Raw genomic sequence first — 27,827 nt, 5'->3', positions numbered from 1 at the left:
AGCTCAGCAGGACAAGTCATGGCGTATACGACACCGACCGCCGCGACACAGTCAATGCCGCCCGCCTGAACTACGTTTGGCACCTCATGAAACCAAGCCACTGCGTGGCCGAGATCGGCCACCTCGATGCAGCCAGTGCCGCCCACCAGAGACACTGTCGGCAGCTGCGGCCGCTCGCAGTCGTGGCCGAGTGTAATGACGAAGAACGACAACGAGGCTCTGGCGCGAGAGCAGGATGCGCGAAGAAGAGAAGAACGAGGTTGAGAATAAAAACAGCCGGCCCACGAACGGGCGTTGTCTCTTGTTTCTCCGTTTCTTCATCACAATATATATATATATATATATATATATATATATATATATATATATATATATATATATATAGTACCCTGCTTTGTCAGCCACATGTTTTATTTAATAAGTGAGAATTTAAGGTACTAGATTCATAGCAGGTTCTTCATACTCATCGTATCTACAACGCCAAACTCAGACTGGAAAGTTTGCTCATGCAGTGCTCAGATGATCAGGTTAAATTTGGGTGTACTTTTTAAACTTCACGGTAATATTGCCAAAATATTATTAAACACTGCTGTGTTGTCGCGGTATAGGGCGGCCCAGCCTGCACAATCTCTTTGTGCAGATTCTTCCTTAATTTAAAGGTTTTGAAAAGCAAGTCATCTGCTTTGCTCTGTGATTATACAAAATTACCATGATTATACAATATATATATACATACATATATATATATATATATATATATATATATATATATATATATATATATATATATATATATATATATATATATATATATATACGGCGGACAGAGTGAGCGACGCCAGCCCCCCCCCCCCTCCCCACTCGCGAATGAGTTGGTACGCCACTGCTCCGAGGTACTTATATTCGCTTACCCTCGGTATTTCTTGGCGTGGTAATGACACCGTCTGATCACAGGGTTCATTGAATACCATCAATCTACACTTAATTCCTTGCACTAAATCCTAATCCAAGAGCTCCACCTTCAATTCCGCATATATCCGCCAGCCGCTGTATATCATCTCGACTGTCTCGCAAATACGACGATATCATCGGCATAAAATAAACCTGGAAGCTTCTGCTCAACCATCGTGCCGACCTGTTTGTGTGACAAATTAAATCCAATGTTGCTACCTTCTAGCGCTTTTTCCATCCTCACCATGTACAGCATGAATAACAGCGGGGACAAAGGACATCCGTCTCAGCCCCTTGCTAATTTCAACGCTGTCCTTGCTACTTATTCTTTCCCATTCTATACAAATTGTATTTTCTCGGTATATTTCCCTCAAAAGCTGTATACAGTCGTCGCCTATGCCCATTCCTTTCAATATATCCGACAAAATTTCCTGATTAACATTGTCGTATTCCCTTGTGATGTCTAGAAAAGCCACATACAAAGGTCTATTTTCTATTTTAGATATTTCTATACACTGAGTGAGAACCAACAGGTTGTCTAACCACCTGTCGACTCGAAATCCACACTGTAGTTCTCCCAAAATATCGTTATGTTCTGCCCATGTTTCTATTTTCATTTTTACTGCTTGCATCGCCAACCTGTATAGTACCGATGTAATGGTTAGTGGTCTATACGAGCGAATGTTATCCTTTTCTCCCTTCCCTTTACAAATTAGTTCATTCTACTTTTTTTCCAACTATCCAGTATTTGCCTGCCCTTTAAGCATTTTTCTACGGCTTTCAGCAGTGCTTCTTTAGTGTTACGTCCTAGTTAGTTAATGAGGCTAACAAGAACCCCATCTAAACCCGCGGCAGTGCGCTTTGGAACTTTTCCTTCGGCTTCTTTTTAGATGAAATTCTCAAGTACTAGCTCTTCCTCGGTTGCTCTCATCGCCACACTTTTACTCACCGGGGAAATCCCCTGAACGTTCTTTTTTAAACGAATTGCTGTTAGCTTTCGGATGTAACCTAGCGCTTTGTACCCTTCCAATTGATTTCGTCCTTCATCTACAATACATTGTTGCATTGTGATAGACTTCCTACGTAGCGCCTTTATGTGGCTCCAAAATATCCTCGGCGCGGCCTCCTTTTCCGTGAATCTCTGTCACCCAGCGTTCACTTTCACCTTTAATTTTTGCCTCGACCAATTTCTGTACGATGGATTTTTTATTCTGTAAATATATTTTCCATATTTTGTTGACATCGTCCTGCGGCCGCTTCTCCTTTTTTGCCCTTCTATGCTCCCGTGATGCTTCACGTCGCTTCTCAATCACTTCCCGCATTTCCTTGTTCCACCAACTTTTAGGGGCGTAGCTCCTCTTAGTCTGACCTTGTCACGTCTCCGTTGTCCGGCGTATCTCCCGGCAGTTGGCAGCTCAATCCGGTGGTGGTGGTGTGCGGCGTGACCACCCTTACTGCGCATGCGCATACCCTCTCCACACACCTCTTCTCCACTTTCCCTCTCCACTTCCCCTCCCCCCTTCCACTCTTCCTCTGAAACGCGGGCTAGACATGCCGAAATTCTCTCCTGCGCAACGCCGCGATGCGCTCGAGCGCATGCGCGTCCCCTCCCCTTCTCTCTCCTCTCCTACGCTGCCCCCCTCTCGCCCGCCTGTCGACCGCGTTCCCCGCTCGCCCTGTGAGAATTAACGGCCAGGCTAGATGGAATATACGACGCGCGTAGCGTCCTTCTTCGCGTTCCACGACGCGAGGTCAGTAGCATGCCCAACGAACGCCAACGGAACGCGATCGTGCAAGTGCTCCGGCTTCGCATCGCCTCATGGTCCCCTTTAGCGGGAGATGGTGTAATTTTTCTATATGGCGCTGTACACAATCTGTGTCGTCATCACCATTTCTCGTCTCATTTCCTAGATGGCGTTGGTCCAATAGAATTGTGTGCAATCTGGCGCTTGTGTGAATCGACACTAGATGGCGCTGGAAGTGCCGCTGCTCTCCGATTGGCTGCTGCGCGGGGATGCGCGGAGAACGAGCGCCTCTCTCATTCTCCTGGATCGTCGCCGTACGTGTCGGATCGTTGGTGCAGCATGGACGATGCGCAGCGGCGGGCGCTCGCTTGGCGGCAGCCAGGCGGATCTCAAGACGGTGCTAGCCAAGGACGCCGTTGCGAAACGGGCTCAGCGAGAAGCGGATCCCGAGACCATGATTGCGTCAGGAGCTTCGCCCAAGCTCTTCATCATTCACCCGTGGATATGCTGTAATTTTTTGGCTTCCTCTGTCCTTTCCAGCAAATAGTTGTCTTCCCTTTCCCTATATCTTTCGTCATTAGATGTAACAGCGCACTATACTCCCAGTCCTTGCCTGGTATTTTGCCTACTTGTTCCTCGACTCTTGCGGCTATATTCATTATTTGTTTGCCATTTAAATACGAGCTGCCATACTTTGATTCCATGCTCCTATTTAGTTTCATATCCCATTTGTAATGTTATTCGTTTATGATCACTACCCAAGCTTTTAATCCCTTCCTTTTCTATTCTCATTTCTTTCAGTTTGTGGTAAATTCCTTCAGTCATTAGACAACAATCAATACTTGATTGCTTGTTTCCGACTTCCCCCATGATCTAGGAAGTAGGAAAAGCTGCAGGGGCGCCATCTCATGGCAATCACGCGAAAATGAGCCGCTCGTGCCGCCAGAATATTCTGGGACGACCAACGTGTAACTTCTCCATCAGTACGTTGGGGCCCGTAAGCAGCCCATTCATGTGCAGCAAAAAGTTACCAAGCGGGGTTTCGGTGGTTAGCACGTCGGTACTCCACTCACTCCGTGGCCGCAAGGGTTATGGCGGGTTCCGCTGTCCCGTGTGCGTCAGACACTAAATTCGCTCCGCTATTCGCCGCGAGATCGACCTATAGGAGGCAGCACCGTCGCCGCGTTAGTGTGGAGAGGCGGTCGGCGGCGCGTATACAAAGGCACACAGCGGCGCTTCGTTGTGAGCTGTTTGAGCCGATTGTGGGCAAATCAAATGCGTTGATTGCAGCTTACCGGTAATATATACGCTCTTCATTGTTGAATCGATGCACGAAGATCATCCAACGTTACTATTACTAGTGAGAGAAGCGCAATCTGCCGATGAAAGGTATGCTCGCCCTGGGTGACAGTCTGCGCTTACGCACTACATGACGTTTTTTGTAGTTTTCTCTGTACGTGTTTACCTTGTGTTCTGTGTACTACGCACTGCTGTAGCACGCCTGAACTACTTAAGTGTTTACTTCTTCATTTATATACCAGCCCATATTCCTGTGCAATGAGTTCAATAGCACTCTTCGCGCGAATACGCATACGCATGTAAGAGTGTTTAGCACAGAGTTTTCATCGACTGATTACGTGCACGACAGTGATGCAACAAAGGTCCGGCTATTTTATGGAATAAGGGAATTTTTTTTCTCGAACTAATCATGTCCGCTGCCTTCCACCAATTTATAACAACTCCACTCAAACGCACAAGATAATGTAAAGAAAAAGGATGAAGTTTTGCGTGACATTATACGACAAAAATGTAAGGCATGCCGTCGGAATTAATTTTAAACATTTGGGTTCTTCAAAGCGTACCTAAATCTAAGCACACGGGTGTTTCTGCATAAATTTCGCCCAAAGTTAAAATTGCGCGCGGGAACTCCGTTTTATCACTACTGTGTCATTCCATTGTCTTTTTTTATGGGACAGTTTGAGCACCGAAGTGTCAGACATCACTTGATAGAAATATTTCGCTGTAGTGGGACCACGACCATACAATAAAAGGACATGAGCCTCGTTTTTGTTTACCAACGAGTCGCTAAAACGCGGCATTCAGACACTATTTAATGCTCATGTTTGGGACTATGCCAAGCGCACTTTACGACGTGCTTGAACCAGAAAGCGGCACCAACACTGAAATCATTCTGGCAAACGAAGGGTACGACACCAACACGCAGGCCTCTCGAAAGTCGCACTCACTGATCTTATTACAATGGGCATGCAGCCGAGCAAGCACATTTGCTTCTGTACACCATGTTAGGTATACGCGTATGAGCAGTTAAACTCGCGCTAACATAGCAGAACAAACCGCCCTTTGAGAACGTGCATGACGTACGCGCACATGCAAACACGACGTGGCTAGCAGACGACGCAGGGGGCAATCTACACTAGGCGCGCTTCAGCCAGTAGCCGCCAGGCGGCGACTCTGCTCGATCTCGCGGCCAATCTCTGGCGTTCGAAGACTTCGCGGTACCACACGCAGGCACTTCGGCTTCTGTACCTCAGTACCCCCCCCCCCCCCGTTTCGCTATGCTGGGGCACGTATTGGTACCCATCAAATAAAAGAAAACAGCGGGAGCCACAGGACAACAGGGCAGAGACGGACTAAGCGGTGCCTACTGTCCTGTGGTTTACGCTGTTTCTCATTTTCTATGGACATGTACGAACCGGCCCAAACAGAAAGCAAAAATATTCATACGACATTCGAGTGGGTCGAGCAAGAAAGTCAACAAAGTAAAAAAAATGCCAGGCCTGCGCGGAAAGTGCAGCACAGTCACAGCGAAAGCTGGAAGAGCGGCCTTTCTAGAGCCCGTAATGAACTCTCTTGGGGCCACTAATACAAGTACACTTGCAACATACCCCTTCCGACATAAATCAGAACGCACCCTTTTCTGGCGGCGGCTTTGGAATGGGGTTCGATGATTTTTGAATGTCGAGTAAAAGTTCTCTACAGCATGTCCATACTACAGAACATCCCGTGGATGCGATCCCTACTGATCCTTACTAATCCAAAGCTAATAATAATAAGCTACGTCTCCCACAGGTATTTCATTACGGCGTGCGCTTCCCTGTGCAACCGATATACATCTGGTGCACAGGGAAGCGCGTTTCGATAGACATTGATGCCACCATCAGTTTTGATGTCTTCTTAATTTGAAAGCAACAAGAGCGGAAACGAGAATGACTGTGCAAAATTCATAATGATGTAAAACCCAGTGTGGACTTGGGAAAAACATCGTTGCACATTAAAGGATCCCTGACGCCAAATTTGGAAACTCGAGATGCTAGTGTTTCCAGCATGCGTGGGCACTTCTGACCGATTATGTGTGACGAAAGTTGTCTTTAAGATATATTAATTTGGTTTAAAAGTAAGCGTGAGTGCTCATCTGATTTTTCAGCACCTCGCGATATCGACACTAGTATGACGAACACAGATGCCCGGTGTTATCGACGTCAGGGAATATTTGAGAGGCGCGCACAATATCCCGACTGGCACCGGGTGAGGGCTATTGTTCGTCACCCCTCTTGCTGCGTTGTCGGGCAGCTCACAACGTAGTGGTGGTAGTGCTTATTAAGGAAAGGAATAAGGCACCTAATTTCTGTCTGCCTATAGGCGACACGGCGCAGTGCCTTGTAGGGGTGGGGGTAAGGAGGGAATAAAAGAATAGTAGGAAAAATAGAGAAAGAAGTGAGAGGGGCACATCCATCCAACGAAGAGAGAAGAGGACAGGAAAGATGGGGAGACGGTCACGGGAGTTCAGGGACGGGTCCACGAAACACAGCCAGAGGCACGGTGCACAACATCGACGAAGCGGCGAAGGCCCCGACGATGAGCGGCGCACGGCATAGCGGGCGAGGAGTCCGTCACCGTGCGCCGATCAGCGAGGTACGAGGAGTAATCCAGGACATCGCGGCCGGCACGTCCGTCTTGCTTGAAATCCAGCGAGCAAATCATTCTGGCTGCTCCGGCCAGAACGCTTTTTTATCTGGGTAGGTGGGTGGGGGGTGGGGAACACGTACTAAACAATACCAAAGCACCTGCATGTAGTTTCATTCTTTACTGCGCGTGTGGCCCTTATTTGAAAACTGCGCTTTCAACGACACCCAAGCTTCAGCGAACATGATCTTAGGCACTCTCCCGATAAGGGGCGCTAGTTTATGGTATTTAGACGGGCTTTTTGAAGTGCCGCAAAATTGTTCTCAATTAACGACGCCAGCATAAATTATACGATGCGTTAGAGCATTTACGATTGAATTCCAGGATTACCAGACACAAAGCTACAAATTACAGTAAAACAGTCGCAGATAAAACTTTCGCTGAAGGTGTCATATCTGACATATTTGAGACCCTCACTTCAGCAATTTGGAAGAGAAATCACCCACCTGCTTCAATCTCTTTATTTTCCAACTCTCATTTTGTTCCTTAATCATTTCTTGACAACTAATTACGTAAAAAAATAGGTTATTTCCCTTTTGGTTTCCTTAGTTCTCCTCTGGTGCTTTCATTATGATCATGGTTTACAGTGATGAAACGCTTACATTTCTCTTCTCGTTCAGTTTAAACATATTAGTTTGCAAACAGTGAAAGAGGCTCCCACAGAGCCATATGTATGTGTGATGGAAACGCTCTTAGGTTTGGGCCCAGGATCCGTTAATCCAATGACACAGCAGTCGGTCTTCAACACGCAACACAGACATCTTTATCTACACACTACATGTCACACAATATTTACAGAAACTCAAATGTTCCGCACCCGACCGTCTATTTCCGCGACGTGCTTAGCACTCATGCGTTCACCTTCAGAGGCCTTCGTCGCGGTCACCGTGGTGATCATCCTCACGGCAGTATCTTAAGGTCGCAGCGACTCGTCGTCACCTACGGCGCACTTGTCGCCGCGTCCACCTCGGTTGGGACACGGGTCTGTAGGGAGTCGCAGCAGCCGGTTGACCCCAGGTTGCTGCGGTGCCTGGCTAGTGTTTAGCCAGCTGCTTCCAGCAGAGGCGTCTCCCGGAACATCGGCCTTGGTCGCTCAGAAGCACTCGCACCAAGCCGCTAGCGCAGCAGGCCGCTGGCACACCGACAAGTCAGGAACGGGATCTCGGCGCTGCTGGAGCACTCGCACCAGGCCGCTAGTGCAGCAGGCTGCTGGCGCATCGAAGAGTCAGGAACGGGATCTCGGCGCTGATGGAGCACTCGCATTAGGCCGCTCGAACAGCAGGCTGCTGGTGCACCGAGGAATCATGAACGCCAACACCCGAGCACTTGAACTGGACGAACTGCCGTCCCCGATGTCCGCCCGCTCTCGTTCGGCTCGTTTTCACGAGACTTCTTTTTTTCTCGCGGTCCGCGTTCTTCGCCTCGATCATCATTACTGTGTGGTCACGCAGTAATCGTCATCATGAGCCGCCTCGCTCCAGATCTCCACCGTGTCACGGCCACAATCCACATCACCACAGTATGAATTCCAAACCATCTTTCAGAAGAATGTTGTGTCACTTTGCCTTTTGTATCGACATGTCACCAAAGCACTGGCACAATGTCACTTCCTGAACATTGTGCGCACCAAAGCAAGATAGAGCACAGGTAGTTACCAGATATATGGGCTCACACTACCTTAGTGCCAAAAGCTGACTACCTCCTAGATAAGCAGTGAGGACTGCTGTCGTTCCGTGCTGGTGCAACCTTCGCCTTGCCTTCACCTCCTATGTGCTTGCGGATGTGTTTCACGAGGCTGTTCTTCCGAGCAAAGGATGCATTACAGTGCGCACAGGAGAAGGGACGCTCTCCCGTGTGAGTGCGAATATGGGAAGTGAGGTTGCCTTTGGCCGAAAAGGATGCATCGCAGTGAACACAGGAAAAGGGACGCTCTCCGGTATGCATGCGGATGTGTATCACAAGTCTGCTTCTCTGCACAAAGGACGCACTGCAGTGGACACAGGAAAAGGGACGTTTTCCTGTGTGCGTGCGGATGTGACTCATGAGGCTGGTCTTCCGACCAAAGGTTGCATTACAGTGCACACAGGAGAAGGGACGCTTTCCCGTATGAGCGCGCATATGCCTAACGAGGCTGCCTCTGATCGAAAAGGATGCATTGCAGTGAACACAGGAAAACAGATGCTCTCCTGCGTGACAAGACATGTGTTCAATGAGATCGATTTTCAAGAAAAAGGATGCATTGCAGTGAACACAGGAAAAGGGCCGCTCTCCTGTGTGCATGCGATTATGTCTCACGAGGTTGCTTTTCTCATCAAAGGACGCACTGCTGTGGACACAGGAGAAGGGCCGCTCTTCAATGTGTGTGCGCATGTGAGCCACCAGCTTGGACTTGTGAGTGAATACAGCAGGACACAAGTGGCACTGTAAGGGGGGCTCGCCCATGTGTTTCTGAAGGTGTCTGTCCATAGTCGACTGGTCCAGGGTCACATAGGCGCACTGCTGGCAGCAATGAAGTTGGCCTCGAACAGACGCCAGTGATGAAGACTGCTCCAAGGATGCAAAAGACAAGGAGCCTGCAAAGCCATCGAGAGCACGCAAAGGCAATGCAAATTATGTCATACGCTACAGTGAACTGAACCATAACAGTAGGCAATACACAAGAGTTGGTCCGCATGTTTGTGAAGTAGACGATCATCTTGTCTCGCCTTGCACAAACCAAAGCTACTGTTATGGCAATAGTGCACCGACACAGCAAGTCTTTTGAAAACTCCTATTTTACAGCACATAAATTTTATGCTTAACACATGCGAACACCAGGTGCCGAAAAAACAGAATCCGATTTAGATGCCCTTCCGATGCTATACTGAAAGAGTCAAAAGTATTTGAATGTGCACCAACAAACACTAACCCATAATTCTACTTATTATACTTCTGTTTGGAAAGAAGTACCTATTGAACACTTCACAGCAAAAGAACCACTTCATATTCCAACACATGAAGCATATGAAAAAAATATGAGTGAAATAACTTTACGTGGTGCAAAGTGGAAAAGCAAGGAAAATAAGTACATTGATAAAAGTTACAATGGCATCACGATTTTTGGTGGTCAGAATTACCAAGCACATCAATGTGCATTACACAAGGAACTGTTTCTTTATATTACTACTTCAGTTTACACATTTCCTTTCTCACAAACGTCTCTATACTGCTTCAGCGAAAGCATTATGATAGCAGGGAATACAAATGATTATTCGCAAGCAGTGTCTGCTGGAGCCAACGTTTCCACAAGCAGACTTGTCTTTTTTCTAAGGCGCTCGTTGTTTGCTAGTATTGAATAATACTTGCAAAGAATATTATTTATGTTTGAGAGCGCATTTGAGTATTTGGTTATAAATGCTAGTGGCTGGTTGGTCTGTGTTATGGGGGCTCTTTTAGCTCGTGTATTTCCTATCTAATTTACATGCCTCACTGTAGACCCTGCTTAGAGTGTCGTGCGGGGTTTTTTTTTTTTTTTCAACTAATGTTTCCTTTAGGTTGCTTAAAGGGGTGGTTCCATCAAATTTCGAGGCTATAACAAGCCTGTTGTGGGTTTCCTCTGTATGCAAGGACATTCCATACGAAGCGTCGGGCACAGCAAACGTTTAGAATATATTTTAATTCACTTCCAAAGTGTACCTAAATGCCCATTCTCCCGATCGAAACCCATCGCTAGCGCCAACACTGACGTAGATCTGTAGGATGGGCAACGAAAGTTGTAGTGACGTCACACCAAATCTGCTGTAGTAACGTGAGTGACCTCCGGACCTCCACCACTTCTGCAACGTACGTACCAGCTGTAGTGAATTAGAATATATTCTAGTTCACTATAGTACCGGCAAAGCGCCGATTGCTACATCACTCGCCGAGTTTTGATCGCTTCCTGGCTAAGTGCGCCACAGCCTTGTGTGGTCACGTGACCACGCCTCCTACACTTCTACGTCACTGCCCAACCTCGGCGCCCAGAAACCGAAACCGAAAGTTGTTCACACCAAAAGGCGATATTAAATTATTTAGCGAGAATACATGAACCTTGGTACGTGCATCATGCTTCCTTGAGCTATAGGAAACGCTTACAGCAAAGAACGCACAAGCCACAAATTTGGTGGCACCACCCTTTTAAGTGGTACAAAGTCATGTATTGACCTGATAATGTTTCACACAAGAACAAACTGCCACTACCAAGCATTGTGGCAAATAACCTGAACACTGCTTTTCTCCGCACGGACCGATATGTAAAAACAAAAGGATGGATTATTAAATGCATAGTCCGAATCAGTGCATCTGGGACACTTGGTATGGGTCATTCCATACCAAGTGTCCCAGATGTGGCTCTTGACCATCACAGATTTTGCTGAAAGAAATTTTGCCTTTTGGCTTTACCCTATAAAGCATTGAGGCAAAGATGTCTGAGGAAAAAAAAATTTTCAGAGCCCTGGTGCCCTCTCAAACTTCGCTCGCTTTTATAAAACTGTGCGTCATAAAAAAAATATTAATAATTTATCTTTGTATGTTGAGCGGCGAAACTTCGCCTGCGCCTCTATAAAGGTCCTCTTTAGACGTACTAATATCAAGATTGCCGAACTATTATGTTCCACTGCCTGTTGCATAACCTCAAAAACGAAGAAATTCCTCAATGTTTACGATTTTTTCTTCAATAAACCACCGTCTCCATGACAAAGATAATTATTTTGATCATTCTAAAGAAAGTATATTTTGATTTAAAAATGTTTGTGGACAAAGCTTTCAGCAATGTTTTGTGGAAAAAATTATCAAACAAGACAAAATGTGCGATTTATGGCATTTTTGACGGCATTTTTTGCACTGATGCGGTCCAAGCAAAAATATTTGGTATGTAGCATTGCATACAACACTTTGTCTGTAAGCATTAAGGAAAGTCTCATTAAATAGGACATGTTTACTAGCGAAAAAGACGAGGACGAGAAGAAGGAATACAGGACAACGCTAGTACTAGCGTTGTCCTGTATTCCTTCGTCTCATTAAATCATTTTTCGTTTTAAGAAAAAAAAAATTTTTGAAAGTCCGAGCGCACCTGGCATTGCTGCTTGACGCCACCGTGCCTCACTATACGTACTTGCTCTTGTCGCTGACTCACGGCGCCGAGGTGCGGCAAGTTGTGAATGGATGACAGCGGCTGGTGAGGGCTTCATGATCGTGTCTCTTTATGTCAGAGTTGCATGTACCGACTGCATTGCAATGTGAACATGCTCAGTGGGCCCAATAAAATGCAAAGGCGCCAGAGCCGAGCTCCCGCTATGGTAGCAATATTGCGCTACAGGGCCATTCGCGCACAGCATACACAGGAAAGTGCAAAAGCATACCTGAAAACTGCTCCAAATATAGCATTATTGGGAGAAGTACAGCTAGAACTCCATCATGTTGCGTGTTTCAAGCACCCTAATGGTATGCGACATAAAGATTTCACGACGAAACTTTCACGCCTATGTGAAATGTGTGCCATCAAGAAGGGTGTCATGTAAGACCATCAACTACCTCATCACTTGGATTACTTCTTTCGCTGAGTACAACATCGTTCCTGCGAGAGCAGTGTAGGCCGAAGTAGGCTGGAAGAAGTGAAACTTCCGTATGCCTTTCATAAGAGCTGCTTTGCTGAACCTTTGTTCGAGCCTGCCTCTCTGTTCCTCAACCGTGCTTCTTGGCACCCAAAGGCATGTGATCGTTTTGATGTTGCCGTCTGCCCATGCGAAGAGCTGAGCTGGTGTCATAGTTTGGTCCTTGTAGGGTCTTTGAAGGCTTGCCTTTGTTGCCAGGCGCTTTATGGTCCCAACATCGTCACACGCACTCTTCACATGGGAAGTAGCGAAAAAGTTCCAAACAGCAGAAATACCAAAGTCATCTTCATGTTGACAAAGGTTGACAATGTTCTTTTGGTTTTTGTATTGAGATGGCACACCATCTGAAAAGTAATGAATCTTTGCAATATTTGACACATCATTCTTCAGTATGCTTAGAAGTTGTGCTAAAAACCCGTTCACGGCAGAAGAGTCATGCTCTAGCCAGTCCGAGATTACAGCAAATGATTTCACAGAATGGCCCGGGGCAGTGCTTCCTTGTGGGTGAAAATAAACAACAAAGGGGTGAATTGTCGCTTGAGTATTCACCCAGTGATATGCTTGCGGGACGTCTTGAACTAAGAAGCTGTAGTTCTCCGCGAAGTCTATCAAAATGATCACTTCGTGTTTTGGTAAGCTGCCCTTGAGCTCGCACAAGTATCGTGCCTGCTGTTTGCTGATATAGTGATGCATCTTCATCTGCTTAAGCATTTCCAAAAACCTGTTGCATACCTCATCCGGAGTCAACAGAATTGTTTCAAGCGAGCACAGTCTTCCCTTCACCCATTGCTGCACTTGCAAAGAATCCACACCTTCTTTGTTCAAAGCTGCGGAACTCCGCAGCAATGCTTCAGCGTTGTGCATTCCTGGGCAGCCATCACACTTATTCAATATGCAATTTTCATTCTCCAATGCACACACTGTAGTGGCAAGTATTTGTTCGGTGTGTTCGTTCATGCCAACTGCATGGAGCAAGAGTTTAAAGTTCTGGTGCTCGATGCAGACATAGACAGTGTGCGTTCCGCTTCTGCCTGCTAAAACGCAGTGCGCAGGCCTCAAATTTGCGAATGTAGAGAAGCCGCAATTTAATCCGGAAATTTTCTTCCACTCAAAATGCATTTCCTTTAGGTTAAGCAGGAGCAGGCGCTTTTGTTGGCCCCGTAGTACGTCCTTTTTTCCAGGAAAACAGTAAGTGACTGAATAGTCTTCATAGAACTGCCTCACAGAGCACTTTATTTCTTCACTTGCAGGACGGCCCACTTTTCTCGGTGGTGTGCTAAGTAGCCCAGAGTCTGACCTCAGCTTCTGCGCTTCACGCACTTGCCGTTCTGAGGCACCAAAGAAATTCATGATGTTTTCCCTGGCCCATGAATCTGGTACCAATGTCAGGATTTGTAATTTCTTCTGCTTACTGGATTCTTCGGCAAACTTCTTTTTTAGCCCTTCATAAAGGATATGCATTCGTTTAATTCGAAATGCTTGCTTCTCTACTCCGCAGAAGTCAATGCCCGAGGCACACCAGGGTACGAGCACATCCTTTTCTCCGCGTTCTTCTGGAGGCTGGTGACCCTCCTTTTAACGTAGGGCGCTCTTCGTTTCCATTGTCTCCTGCATATGAGAGGGCTCTCTCCCACGGCATTGAGCGCTTCATTAATATCTTCAACAGCTTCAGCCGCTGAGTTATCTGCGACTTCCAGACTGCTCGTCCAGAGCAGTTTCCTGGCACGAGGACTTTGTAGTGCATCTATTCTTGAATTTATAGCACTGACGACTGCAGCTCTGGCAGAGTCATTCCCCTGGTACAAGGCTTAAAGAAGGATGTAGGTCCACGAGCGCGAAGCTGATGATCGACAATCCACGGTGGTTTTTCGTATGTTCAAGAAAAGGGTTAGAGCACGATCGGGAAGCTAGCTTTGATGTGTACATCTTTATGTACATCTGGTAGTGGTGGGCGCAGACTGTACGGATGTCAGTGGTGCTCCCTGAACGAAGCATGATGAGTCGCCTCTCCACACTGGTGAGATGTTGCACCTCTAGGAGGTATCGCTTCTTGGTCTGTGCTGTTTTATGGCAACCTTTTGGACCCAAAGAGCATGGTGGTAGTTCTGGATGGGAAAAAGAACAATAACCTTTGGTTACAATTCAGATTGCTGCGTCTTATACTCTTTCTCTTAAAACAACCATCAACCCTCAAGAATATATAGCATATATCGGCATATAAAGAAATATTTATCATTACTATCTCATATTTTAATAATGCTTTACGTCATCTTATGGCAGGTGCACAGAGTGCTGATATAGACTCGTACAATCATCTGGCTACATCAAATGAGTATCGTGAAATAATCAACTCACCTGCATGCTCAGAGAGAGAGAGAGAGAGAGCACCCTGACCCCCCGATGCAGAATGGACTGCCACTTCAGAGCACACCGGAAGTTGAGCTTCACCACAACCTTCCATGCCATCTTCCATATTGAAGTCACACGCCTAGAGACACATCAAGACTGGAATACAGGCTGTTGAATATACCGCGGGAAAACGTTGGCGGGAAACGCCATGCCGCGCACAAGACGCGCGAAGAAGCGGGCGTAAGACGGTGCTGCTCGAGAGCACGCAATAAAGGAGAAAGAAAGAAGTGTTCAACCAGGGCAACACGGGTGTTGGCCTCTTCTCTGTCGTTACACAGGCGTTTGCAGTTCTCATGGAGACAAGCACACATGAGGGTCCTCTCAGGCGAACTTATAAGCGGGTATAAATTTGAGCGATAAAATCAATGCACCGATGCAAATATATATGACGGCGCATCCAACCTTGCTACAAATATGTCATGGCTCTGAACCAACCTCCGGATCCACAGAAGGTCTGAGACAACAGACGGCGGAGCAGATGGCAACTTGACCTGAGCAGATGGCAGTTTGGTCAAAACAGACGGCAGTTCGGCCAGCACTGTCTTCCGCCGAACCGACGGCCATATCAACGACCAACTGCTTCGCTTTTCCTCCACAAATGACAAATTGTCGAAAAAGTAATGTCTATTACATGGCGTCACATGTGCATTCTGTAAGTTACGAAATGTGATGCGCACTGACAGACGTAAAGCACCAATGAGATTTCCGATATTTGTTCTGCAAGGTGTCATCAAGCAGCAATGCCGGGTGCGCTCGGAGGACCAACTTCAAAAACTTTTTTCTTTCTTAAAACGAAAAATGACTTAATGAGACTTTCCTTAATGCTTACAGACAAAGTGTTCTATGCAATGCTACGTACCAAATATTTTCGCTTGGACCGCATCAGTGCAAAAATGCCGTCAAAAATGCCATAAATTGCACATTTTGTCTTGTTTGATAATTTTTTCCACAAAGATTGCTGAAAGCTTTGTCCACAAACATTTTTAAATCAAAATATACTTTCTTTAGAATGATTAAAATAATTATCTTTGTCATGGAGACGGTGGTTTATTTAAGAAAAAATCGTAAACATTGAAGAATTTCTTTGTTTTTGAGGTTATGCAACAGGCAGCGGAACATAAAAGTTAGGCAATCTTGATATTAGTACGTCTAAAGGGGACCTTTATTTATTTATTTATTTATTTTTATTTATTTATTCATACTGTCGATCCCATTAGGGATCTTTACAGGAAGGGCATATTGAATTGTTACAATACAACAATACAAATAGTAAAAATTCAATTACACATAAAGAAAATATTGGCATAACAAAGGCAGACTAGAAGACGTAATAGTACATAATAAATAGTACATCCTAATACGAAAAAATAAAAGGTGATCAAAGAGGCATAAAAAAAGAAAAACTGGAGTAAGAAATACACTGATGTAAAAATGGTGAAAATAAACAAAGTAACAGTGTCTAGGATAAACAAAATTATGGGTACAGTATAACAGTAAAAAAAAATAGTGATCCAAGAGGCATACAAAGAGAAAACTGGAGCAAAAAATACACTGATATAAAAATGCTGAAAAATAAACGAAGTGAGAGGGGGGCGAAGTTATAGAGGGGCTGGCGAAGTTTCATCGCATGACACACACTTTATGACGCACAGTTTTATAAAAGCGAGCGAAGTTACCAGGGCTCTAAAAATTTTTTTTCTTCAAAAACCTTTTGCCTCAATGCTTTATAGGGTAAAGCCAAAAGGCAAAATTTTTTTCAGCAAAATCTGTGATGGTCGAGGGCCACGTCTGGGACACTTAGTATGGAATGACATATATATATATATATGCGTATGTTTCTAGCTGTTTCTATTAGTCTTATTATTTCTTGTTCTGAGTGAATGTGCGCTCCATTACTGAACTACTAGTTTGAATACGTGAACTTTTTTTCTGTTATTGTGTTCTGGTTATACCTGCTTCAGCATGTGCACTGTAACTGTAACCGATTTATTGTATTTTAACTCCCCTATGTAATGCCTGCTCAGGCGTTTAGGGTAGTTGAATAAAAAAAATGTTGTGAATAACTGTGCAAAGCCAGGTGCGCGATTCGAGGCCACCAATAAAATTAATTCGTAAACAATCTGGACACCTCTGCAGCCTTTATTTTGCATAAATAATGGAAATGTGCAAAGGAACACAGCCAGTGAGTTTTACTGAGATACACTAACTGGAAAAAATCATCGGAGCTGGCCTTTAAACAGCTTCTGCTGTAAAAATTCCAAGGTGCTGCTGGGCGGTACACAGTGAATCCAGCAGGAATTCATAATTGGGGGAGCACACCGCAATGTCCATGCAGGGGGCTATAAGAACCCGGCGCAGAGAGCAGGTTTCTGGTCAGGTACAGTGGCAACCTCCCAAACAATCTGGTGAAGTACAGTCACTCTTATGGATCATTCTCTTCACACTGGAGTGACTGGCGTGACACCGTACACGTTTTAGCCAGTAGGCTAACAACCACCTATGCCAAGCGCGAGCACCGCAACCAGCCCAGTAGTTGGAATCATCGTCATCATCAGCCTGTCTACGCCCACTGCAGGGCAAAGGACTCTTCCATGTTCCGCCAATCAACCCGGTCCTGTGCTTTCTGCTGCCACGTTATACTTACATTCTTAATCTCATCTACCCACCTAATTTTCTGTCTCCCCCTCACGCGTTTTCTATCTCTTGGAATCCAGTCAGTTACCCTTAATGACCACTGGTTATCCTGCCAACGTGCTACGCTCCCGGCCCATATTCATTTCTTCTTCTTGATTTCAACTATGATATCCTTAACCCCCGTTTGTTCCCTGACCCACTCTGCTCTCTTCCTGTCTCTTAAAGTTACACATATCATTTTCCGTTCCATCGCTCGCTGCATCGTCCTCAATTTAAGTTGAACCCTCTTTGTTGGAATGGAGCTCGGCGGATCTGAGGACCTAATTGCAAGATTCGACCGCATGGGAAGCATCACGTCGAATGAATTCCCAAGTTTTTAACAGCGAAGCTGTCTAAGCTATCCGTAAAACCATGCTCGTCGATCGAAAACCTCGCATAGATGTGATGTCACCTAGTGTAGCCATGGCAACCAGGCCAACTGCGCGTTGTACGTGACCTTGGCCAAGCTTCATCCACCTGCCTTGACACTGCGCACGACCATGCCTGCGTGCTGACTCATAGTCGTCGCACTATACCATTGTCTGCAGTGTGTGCTGCACCTTTTCTTCGCCAAGGGTAGACCTAAACGAATTTCGAAAGAAGAAGCCGTGTATAAAGAAAGATAACGTGCAGCCGAGCTACAATATGCTCGGAGACATTGAGCCAAAGGGGCTGCTGCCAAGCGTCACCGGCAAGCGCAAGAGCCCGGGTATGTTGATCGACGGAGGGAATAGATGCAAAATCGCTGCGAATCCGCGCGGTCTACTTGTGGTCAAGAACTTCTAAGTACCAAGTCTGGCAGAGCACAGCTTCAGAGGATAACAGGCTTGATCCAGTTTACGAGCACGTAACTAGGGAACACCTGCCACATATGCGCAAAACCTAGTTATGCCTAGCCAAAGGTAGTGATGCCTAGCAAAACCTAGCAAAAAATTCTCGAAACTTGACAATAGACCAGCTTCGCTGTCTTTAAGCCTTGTGTGACTTAGCTCAAGCTTCACCATATTTGCGGATGCTGTATCATGCTATATAGCCGTGCTATTCCATTCTGGGCATCCTTCTAACAGTGAACACAGAGACACACAGGACATTCTATTCTTGGTTTAAAATTAAACGCAATTGCCAAAGGTCCCTATCTCTCATGGAAATTATGGTCATTGTAATATAATTTAATTCAGGTTACATATTAGGTCCGAAGTTGCGTTCCGCTATGACCACAACAAACAATGCAATCCCTCTGCCATTATTCTGACAGCAATTATACGGACACTCGAGGTGCATTTGCGCCGTCGCCGTCAGGTTACATATAAAGTCTGAATCGATAACACCATCCTGCATGTCACATTGTCTATGTCTGAGTGAAAGCAAGCGAGGGCTCACGACAGCCGCTATTCAAAGATTAAACACACTGGCCATCTTCGTCATGCAAAAGCACTCGGTGAGCAACTGTAAACTTTGATCAAGCGGGTGCAGTTGTATGCTATCTCGAAAGAGATCAGTACCAACATCTTTGTACCATTCGTACTTGCTGCGCTCTCACCGCTTACTTTGCACTGAAGCAACAGAAAGCACGAAAGTTGTTTCGCTCACTGGAGCATCCATACTCCCTTACGTCAGTGTTTTGTAGAGCGATGTCATATCGAATCCTAAGGGAAGAGCTGCTAGCCTTACTTCGTGTAACATTCCAATTTGTTGCTATGGCACCCTTGCAGCGAAACCGACTTCTTTTACCTTACGGCAAATGCGGAGACATACCTGAAGAAGCAGCATGTGGTTCTGTTTGTGTAGCAATTGATGACAGAATTTTCTTTTCAATTGCTTGTGATGCTTTGTGGCAGGTTGGTAGTCCCACTTGAACGGATTTGTTTGTGCCACGGCCCGGCTCACACGTCGAGTCTGGTGATGTGTCTACAGCTTGTCCCGACTCACAAGCCAGACCCAGTGCTGCCTGATGTACTGGCTCTGCTGCACAGTCATCCTGAAATGAATTGGCTTGCATTGTTGCGAGTGATAATGCCAAAGATTATTGCAGAGAAAAGAAATGAAAGCCTTATTCCATGATCTCTTTCGCTACAATGACTTGGTCTCGGCGTGTGGCCAAAGGTTGCGTCTCCAGAGAGCAACTGTCCAAAAATCTGAACTAGTGTATGAAAAGACCAGTTAGCGATGTATACGCACCAACACAGGAACTTATGGCAATTGTTAATGTACATACTTTTCAGACAAACATTAAAAATCTAGTGAAACCACTTATACTTTTGTATAATCGATTGGTTTTATGTTTTTTCGATGCTGTACCCAGCTTTACCTTTAGTAATTGCCATCAATTTTACTCAAAAACTCTAACCTATTATATATACTTCTTTATGCAGTTTGAATTAGGATGCCTGTTAGAACAGTATCAAATATTGGAAGATGTATATGGAATGTATGTGATTAAAATTGAAAATAAACTGCGTACGGTTAATCGGCATCTGCAGTTCTGGAAATAATTGTAAGAATACCTTCATCGTTACATATAGCCATTCCACATGCTCCTTTTAAATGCATAAGCACTTCTACGCTGACACAATAACAACACTGCCCATCCCTTGTCACGTGAGATGATCACAAGAATAACGGAATATGAATTAAAGGGGTCATGAACCACTTTTCCAAGTAATAATCTAATGACCTCAGCATCGGAGTTTACTGCCTCCTGAATCGATTGCCGCAAAATTTCTCGAATCCGTCAAGAATGAGCGGAGTTATGGGGATTTGGCGCACGCTCTGAGCGCTTTCTCTCTTTTCTTGTGCCGACGAGCGCACTGGAAGCTAGACAGGGAGGGATGGCACGGGGGTAAGAAGTTACGTCAGCGCGCGTCATGAAACGCAATCGCTTTCCCGCTGCAATTCGCATGCGCAGAGTGCTGCTACCGCGTAAATTTAGCAGACAGAGGAGTGTGGCGCGGCCAAGTGGCGGCACCCCGTGGCAAGAAGCGCATCTCATCCGGCTATCGGCCAATAAGCATGCTATATCTCTTGCGACGTAAACTGGCAGATCCGCGACCTCAACGTGCAGACGCCCCGCCCACCGACGAGAGTGAGAAGCAGCCTCTGTTTGAAAAAAGGGCACCTGAGGAAACGGCAACTTCGCATTCCGCTTGTGGCCTTTACGCGGCACGCACGACTGTAATATTTTGCGGAGCAATTCATAGCCGTATCAGCTTTCCGCAGGATGTGATTTTTCAAAAAGCCCAAGGAGTGCTTCATGACCCCTTTAAGTGATCTTTCTCTCTGTCACAGCACGGCATGACACACCACCTGTATATCTGGATGAAAATCTGCATGCGAGTCACGTGACGTCACATATCGGTAGTGTGATGAATGAGACGCAAAGACTGCACATTTTCCTAGGCCAGCTTTTCGATTACTTGGTTCTTCTTCCTCTTCTTTCATGCTAGCTGCCCGCGTACCTGAACCCCGCTGTCGTTCTTCGTGATCACACTTGACCGTGACAGCGAGCGCGCAGAGCTGCCTACAATGCCTCTGGTGGGTGGTGCTGGCTGCATCGCGGTGGTTACAATTTGGTTTGGTGATATGCCAAAAGTCTCTGGTGGCCGACACTGGCTGCATCGTGGTGGGCGGTCTTGGCCCTGCTGCAACGTTATGTGAGCCGTAAAACATGCATCTGGCGGCTGGCTTTGTCAGGGAAGTAACAGTGGTCGCAGTATGCCCAGGGGAAGAGGGCGGAACAGCATCCAAGAAGGCACCATGGCTGGCAAGGCCTCTCGGTGCTCCTTTTCGCTTACATCTGCATGATCGTCAACACTAGGAAAATGGTTAGGACATTTGTCACAAACCTTCTGTGGCATTGGGGAAAATTAGAAATCCTTTTCTTCAGCCAAACTTTCCATGTTATCAACCGGGCGCTCACTCTCCTCTTTTTTCATAGATGCCCCTACAGCTCTGGAAGAGGTCTAGGTGGCTCTTTGGGTGTCGTGGCTGTGGAGTCCAGCGCAGGCTTCTTCGCGATAGATATTCCGTCAACAGCAAGTGGGATTAGCGACGGGGAAACATTCTTGCGCTCATCCGGGTGAACCTTCTCGCTGAACGTCTGCGTGTTTCACGCATTGTACTCCATTCCGTGTATGCTTTGCTGGTCTGCAATCAAGTGCTGCGGGTTTCTTCCTTTCAGTACGGCTGCTCTGACCATATGACAGTTCTTGTACATCTTGTTTCCATTTTATGACTTCTTTTCCATCCTCACCTAGAAGGCACAAGCATGTTCTGGTGTCCTCTCGATGGGTGTCTGGTGTCAATGCAGCCCCTGTTACATTATGTGTCTCACCCGGCACAAGGGGATCCGGCGCGCACTCGGTAAATGACTGCTTTTGAAGCAGCACAAGAGGCTTCAATGGGTCGGTGGGCACGGCAATTGGTGGTATAGGCTTTTCCTGTTCCTTCACTAGAACATCTGCAAGTGTCCCAGAGAAGGCGAACCTGGGGTTAGTTCCTCCAACTGCGCTAGAATCGGAGTGGTCACGGCCTCTCTCACTGATACCATGGCATCGGATAATGGCACAAAGATTGCATCCTGCAGTGAAGTGCAGATCCTGTGGCCAACGTCTGAGGTAGAGCTGCCCGAGAAGCTCTGTGTCACGGGGCCACAGGCACGGTTGTAAGGTCGAGGTGGTTTTGCTCTCCATTCTATTTCGCAATTGGGAGAGGGTTGCAGGCATGCAGAAGAGGGATAAACGCTGCTATGAATGGCGCTCCATTCTGGCCAGTACTGTTGCTCTATGCCTTCATATTTATGCCATGCCTCGGCGCCACCTTGAATACAGTTGTTGATGCCACAAGTCATTTTTGATTTTCCGGCCAGGCGCAGTGTGTGCAGAGATTGTTGACAGTTTGAACCCACCAGACAGCGTCGTCCTGGAAAATGCGGCATTCTGGAAGTTCCGAAGGAGATGGTGAAGCAGCAGGCTGAAAGCAGGAGCTCAATGACACTAAGCGGTCGAGCTGTTGTTTCATATGCATGAGGGCATGCATGAGCTCGGCGACAATGTCCGGTGAGGTGCCCGAAGAGCCACGGTTCACATACACGAAGTATGTTGTGGTAGCAGCACTCAAGGCGGCGAGATCCACGGCCAAGGAAGCGTGGACGGCATCCCCTGGAGGCTGAGACGTTGGAAGAGTCCTGGGTGAGAGGTTGTCGCGAAGGGAAGTGTGAACAGCATGCCTGAGCAACAGGAGGCCGTGCGCTTCCTCAGCGAGAGATGGTAGCGCGGTGCCTGCCAGGTCGTACCCTGGAACCATCGAAGAGACATACAACCATCCGTGGATTGTGTGATGGGTAGCTGAAGCAGCAATCGCTCTGCTGGCTCCATCGCCAAGGAAGAGTGTATGGTGTTCCTTCGATAAAGAGATCCACCATGCCAACAACCCACAAGGACTGCTGGCTTCAGCTTTGGTTTTTGTTACAGATTGCGCCATTGTGATAAACGAGACAAAGAGAGAGCATACGTTCCTGGGCCATGACAGCTATTTTATTATCTGCTTCTTTTTCCTCCACCTTGTGCTAGCTGCCTGCATGCCAGAAACCTAGTGTCGCTTTTCCTCATCACAGTATATAAATATATGTACATAGGTACTGAATAAAGGCATTCTATTCTTGCTGTGCTGAGTGATAACATTATTGAAACTCGCGACGAGGTTCTTGCGTACATGCGCAGGTAACAGCCAAGCGGATGGGCGAAGGGTCACAAACGGAAGCAAGCGAGCTGCATTTTTTTCCACTGGAAAGTAACGCACATGCTCTTGGAGTAGGGCACAGCCTGTTACCTACCGAATGCCCAGCAGAGGTACTCGACCATGAGCAACAACGACGGGACGTCGACCTCGCAACCAGTACGAGCAAGGAAACAACGAACTGATGAGTAACAAAGAGGTCTACTTCTCTCGAAATGCCGGCACTTAGAAAAATAGCGGAGTTCGACCCAAGCACTCAAAACTTACGAGTCATAATCAAAGCATTTTAAGCATTTCTTAATGGCTAACGATATAGCCAAGGCAAAGGGTTTTCCTGTTGCTTGCCCTGGAATGGGAACTACCTTGAATGAATACATCTTGAATGAATACCGGTGCGAGACACTGAGACTACCGGTGCGAGACACTGAGGAAATGCAGTCGAAAGGACAAGCGGTATCAGTGAACGCAGTCAAGAGCCGATCGCATCAAGACCAGAGACCAGCATATCCAAGGAAAGCAGAGTCTGCAAGAGCAAAAAATGTGAAAGATGAGGCAGGGGACACTCCTCCAAGTGGGTTGCTACAAAAGCTCTATTTGTCGGAAATGTTGAGAAGTAGGTCATTTGAAAAGCATGTGTCCAAATGCTAAAGCGAGACCAATGAGCATGCATGCGCTTGAATGCTCTGACAAGGGCTCAGAGCATTTATTCATTCATTCTCTTTAGTTTCCAGAATAAAAGAAAAAACATGACATTCTGGTTCGTCGCCTGGGCTAAAAGCTGTAATAAAACAGCTTGACAGGGGCCCAGGAGACCAATTACATGGCAACAAGTGACAGCTGAAGGGATTTGCAAGAAATGTACAATTCATATCACACATGGTAGAAAAAAAAATTATTTACATAAATAGAGCATACAACAATACCCGTGTAAGCGTAACAGGCAATTTTTTTGTTGTTTTTTTTGCAGAGTGGAATGGCCTCATGCACTTTTTTATACATGCAGCATGAACTGTACCATTTGGTTAATGCAACCCAATCGTGTTATGAAGTGAGCGAAGAAGTTGAAGGGCACACACTGAATATGGAAATTGACACGGGAGGATGGCTCAACACGGACACATGCCGCTTCTTTTAGAAATCACATATTTGGGTCGCAAGGTCACTAAACAAGGCATTTACCCTAATGGCGCGAAGAAGAGGGCAATTTTCCGAACCCTGAGCCCACTACAGTTTGAGAGCTTAAGGCGTATTTGGGAATGTGGAATTTTTATTTAAAGCTTCTCAAGAACGCCTCTACAGTAGCGGGGCCACTCTATCGACTACTAAAAAATAAATAAAAAAATGGTCACGGGAAAGAGAATGCAGCCACACGTTTAAAGCTAAAAAACTCTTGCCGCCAAGCAGCATGGTGCTGACCTTCTCTGATGTCAAGAAACAGCTCACAATGCTTTGCGATGCGTAGTCGTGCGGCTTAGGTGCCGTCGTTTTCCACGTTAATCATGTCATGGCCTGCGAATCGTATACGTCGTACACTCATGTCCTCCTATGCCACTTTTGGTACATATCATGTTGAAGAGTCGACCACTAAAGCGTCCAGACGTAGGCGGCTAGATAGATAGATAGATAGATGGAAACGGTCAGTGTCCTTCGCTCGCTAAGGAATGCTTCGCATTTAAAATCACGTTCTGCACCTTTCATCGAAGTTCCACGTCACCTTCGTGCCGTGTGTTGTACAGCTACTCTGGTCATCCACTTTCGCAGAGTAGAATGGCCTCATGAACTTTTTTATACATGCAACCTAGTAAGCTCCAACATTCGACATCTCACCTGACGTTTTCGCCCCGTCGAGAATGCTGCTTTCGGTACCTGCGATTCGTTCCGTTCGTAAAGGAACGTCGACGGCACTACGACAGGCCTCAGCGGAGCAGATTTCACCGGAGATCCCATTGCACGCATTAGCGATAAACTGATGGTAGTCACTGTCACGAAAATGTTTTGAGCAGAGATCAGTGGTAATCGAAGGCTTGAAATTACTTCATTTCACAGCAGCGATCCACTGAGCAGATTGTTTTTTCCCATGTGGGAAGTTGTGAAAGAGTACTGTACATCCGATGCTCGTTCAGCCGTAGGCAGTGCAAACGGCCGACATTGTGATGAGACGCGGTTCTACGTCCAGTAGTAGCAGTTCCTCGAAGCGTAAACCACAATCTTAGGGTGGGTAGGTCGATTATTCAGGACAAGAAGGGCAACTGACGGGGAAAACCTGCACACGGTGAAGGTGCGAGCTGCCGGAGTGCGACTTCTCTGCAGCGGGCTGAGTAGTCGAGTGAGGTCGTGGTGTAAACGTGTAAACTTGCGGTAAACGCAGTGACTATTCTGTGGTCCAGACCACAGAATAGAGTGCAGCTTTATTCTGTGGACCAGACCACAGAATAGAGTACTGTGGGCTGTGCAGAAATGTTTTGTAGCGGTTCCACTCCAGTCTAGTTTCATTCTGAGCCACCAGAAGACGCCACCAAGTCACGTTTGGAAAAAAGAGAGGAAAATGCGCTCTCCGGCCGTCGCCGGAGGCGACATTTGTTTTCGTGGCCACTACGGATGGATGGATGGATGCTATGAGCGTCCCCTTTAAAACGGGGCGGTGACATGTCTGCCACCAGGCTCGAAAAAAAAAAAAAAACCCTTCCTTGTTTCATGTTGGCCAAATACCTTATCTACATTGATTAAATCTATGTTATTATACCAAAAAATATAAATTCACGGTCCATCTCTCTGCCTCTTAAGGCAGAATGACCTTATTTTTCCCCCATTATTTATTTTTGTTCTTTATCTCTACTTTTCTGCCACCAATACTCTAACCGTCTCTTACTTATTTCTATCGCGGACGTGTTCAGCTTTCCATTGTTGTCCCTAAAACCCAAGGCTTCATGTAGACTCGTGCCCACACGTATACCTGGGTGAATATCGCCACATTCAATCAGTACATGTTCCATCGTTTCCTTAGTTCCCCCGCAGCATGTACATTGTTCTTCTTCGTTACTAAATCTCGCTTTATAACTACGCGTTCTAAGGCAGCCCGACCTTGCTTCAAACAGTAAAGCGCTTCCCCTTGAATTATCATAAAACCTTTCCCTCCTTATTTCGTTTTTTCCTTTTCGGTAGTTACTCAGAGCCGGCTTCTTTTCCATCGCTGTCATCCAATAAGTCCTCTCCGCCTCTCTGACCTTCCGCTTAATGCTCCTTGTTGCCATATCGCCCGCACTGCCAGCCGTATATTTACTGGTGAGCCTCCTAGTTCTTTTTCTCCACTGCGTGTCAACGCTTTTTCTATACAAATACCTGAAAACCTTCTCCGCCCATCTACTCTCCTTCATTTTCCTCAGCCTCTCTTCGAATCTCATTTTGCTCTGCGCTTCCCTCACTTCAAAGCCTGTCCATCCCATATCACCCTTTACCGCCTCATTTGTCGTCTTCCCGTGAGCGCCCAACGCGAGGCGGCCCACCGTCCTTTGATTTACATCCATTCCTGATTGCACCTCTGACTTCATGCACACCACTGAGTTCCCAAATGTAAGCCCCGGAACCATCACACCCTTCCACAGCCCTCGAAGCACCTCGTACCTATTGTATCCCCATAAAGCTCTGTGCTTCATAATTGCAGCATTCCTCTTTCCCTTTGCTACCGATGCTTTCTCTTGTACCTCCATATATCTATCCCCCTCATTTACCCATACTCCGAGGTACTTGTACTCGCTTACCCTCGGTATTTTTTGGCCCTGTATTAATACCGTATGGTCTCCGTGATCATTGAATACCATCAATCCACATTTTGTTGCACTAAATCCTAGTCCTAGAGCCTCACACTCCCTTCCGCATATATCTGCCAGTCGCTGTATATCATCTTGACTGTCCGCAAATAAGACAATATCATCAGCATAAAATAGACCTGGAAGCTTCTGCTCAACCATCGCTCCGACCTGTTTGTGTGACAAATTAAATCCAATGTTGCTACCTTCTAGCGCTTTTTCCATCCTCGCCATGTACAGCATGAATAACAGCGGGGACAAAGGGCATCCCTGTCTCAGCCCCTTGCTAATTTCAACGCTGTCCTTGCTACTTATTCCTTCCCATTCTATACAAACTGTATTTCCTCGGTATATTTCCCTCAAAAGCTGTACACAGTCGTCACCTATGCCCACTTCCTTCAATATATCCCACAAAATTTCCTGATTAACGTTGTCATACGCCCCGGTGATATCTAGATAAGCTACGTATAAGGGCCTGTTTTCTATTTTAGATATTTCTATACACTGGGTAAGAACAAACAGATTATCGTCTAACCGCCTGTCGATTCGAAATCCATTCTGAAGTTCTCCCAAAATATCATTTTGTTCTACCCACGCTTCTATTTTTAATTTTACTGCCTGCATCGCCAACCTGTATAGCACCGATGTAATTGTTAGCGGTCTATACGAGCGAATGTTATCCTTTTCTCCCTTGCCTTTATAGATTAAGTTCATTCTACTTTTTCTCCAACTGTCTGGTATTTCCCTCTCCTGTAAGCACTTTTCTACGGCTTTCAGCAGTGCTTCTTTAGTGTTATGTCCGAGTTCGTTAATGAGGCTGACGGGAACCCCATCTAAGCCCGGAGTAGTGCGCTTAGGAATTTTTCCTTCGGCCTTCTTCCAATTGAAATTCTCTA

General features: G+C 46.3%; 1 protein-coding gene across 1 annotated transcript in view; it reads right to left on the bottom strand.

The window, feature by feature from the left end:
• The window catches only part of LOC119390681 (zinc finger protein 674-like), a 338,514-nt gene that overhangs the window by 96,368 nt on the left and 214,319 nt on the right, over positions 1-27,827 (bottom strand). Inside the window, exon 3 of the mRNA XM_049415335.1 lies at positions 19,148-19,370. Coding sequence (XP_049271292.1) covers positions 19,148-19,370 — 223 coding nt within the window. The remainder of the gene's footprint in view (positions 1-19,147; positions 19,371-27,827) is intronic.

The sequence above is a fragment of the Rhipicephalus sanguineus genome, chromosome 4 (genome assembly GCF_013339695.2).
Source record: "Rhipicephalus sanguineus isolate Rsan-2018 chromosome 4, BIME_Rsan_1.4, whole genome shotgun sequence".
Classification (NCBI taxonomy): domain Eukaryota; kingdom Metazoa; phylum Arthropoda; class Arachnida; order Ixodida; family Ixodidae; genus Rhipicephalus; species Rhipicephalus sanguineus.
The sequence above is the reverse complement of the archived record's forward strand: the minus strand, read 5'-3'. Positions and strand labels throughout refer to the sequence as shown.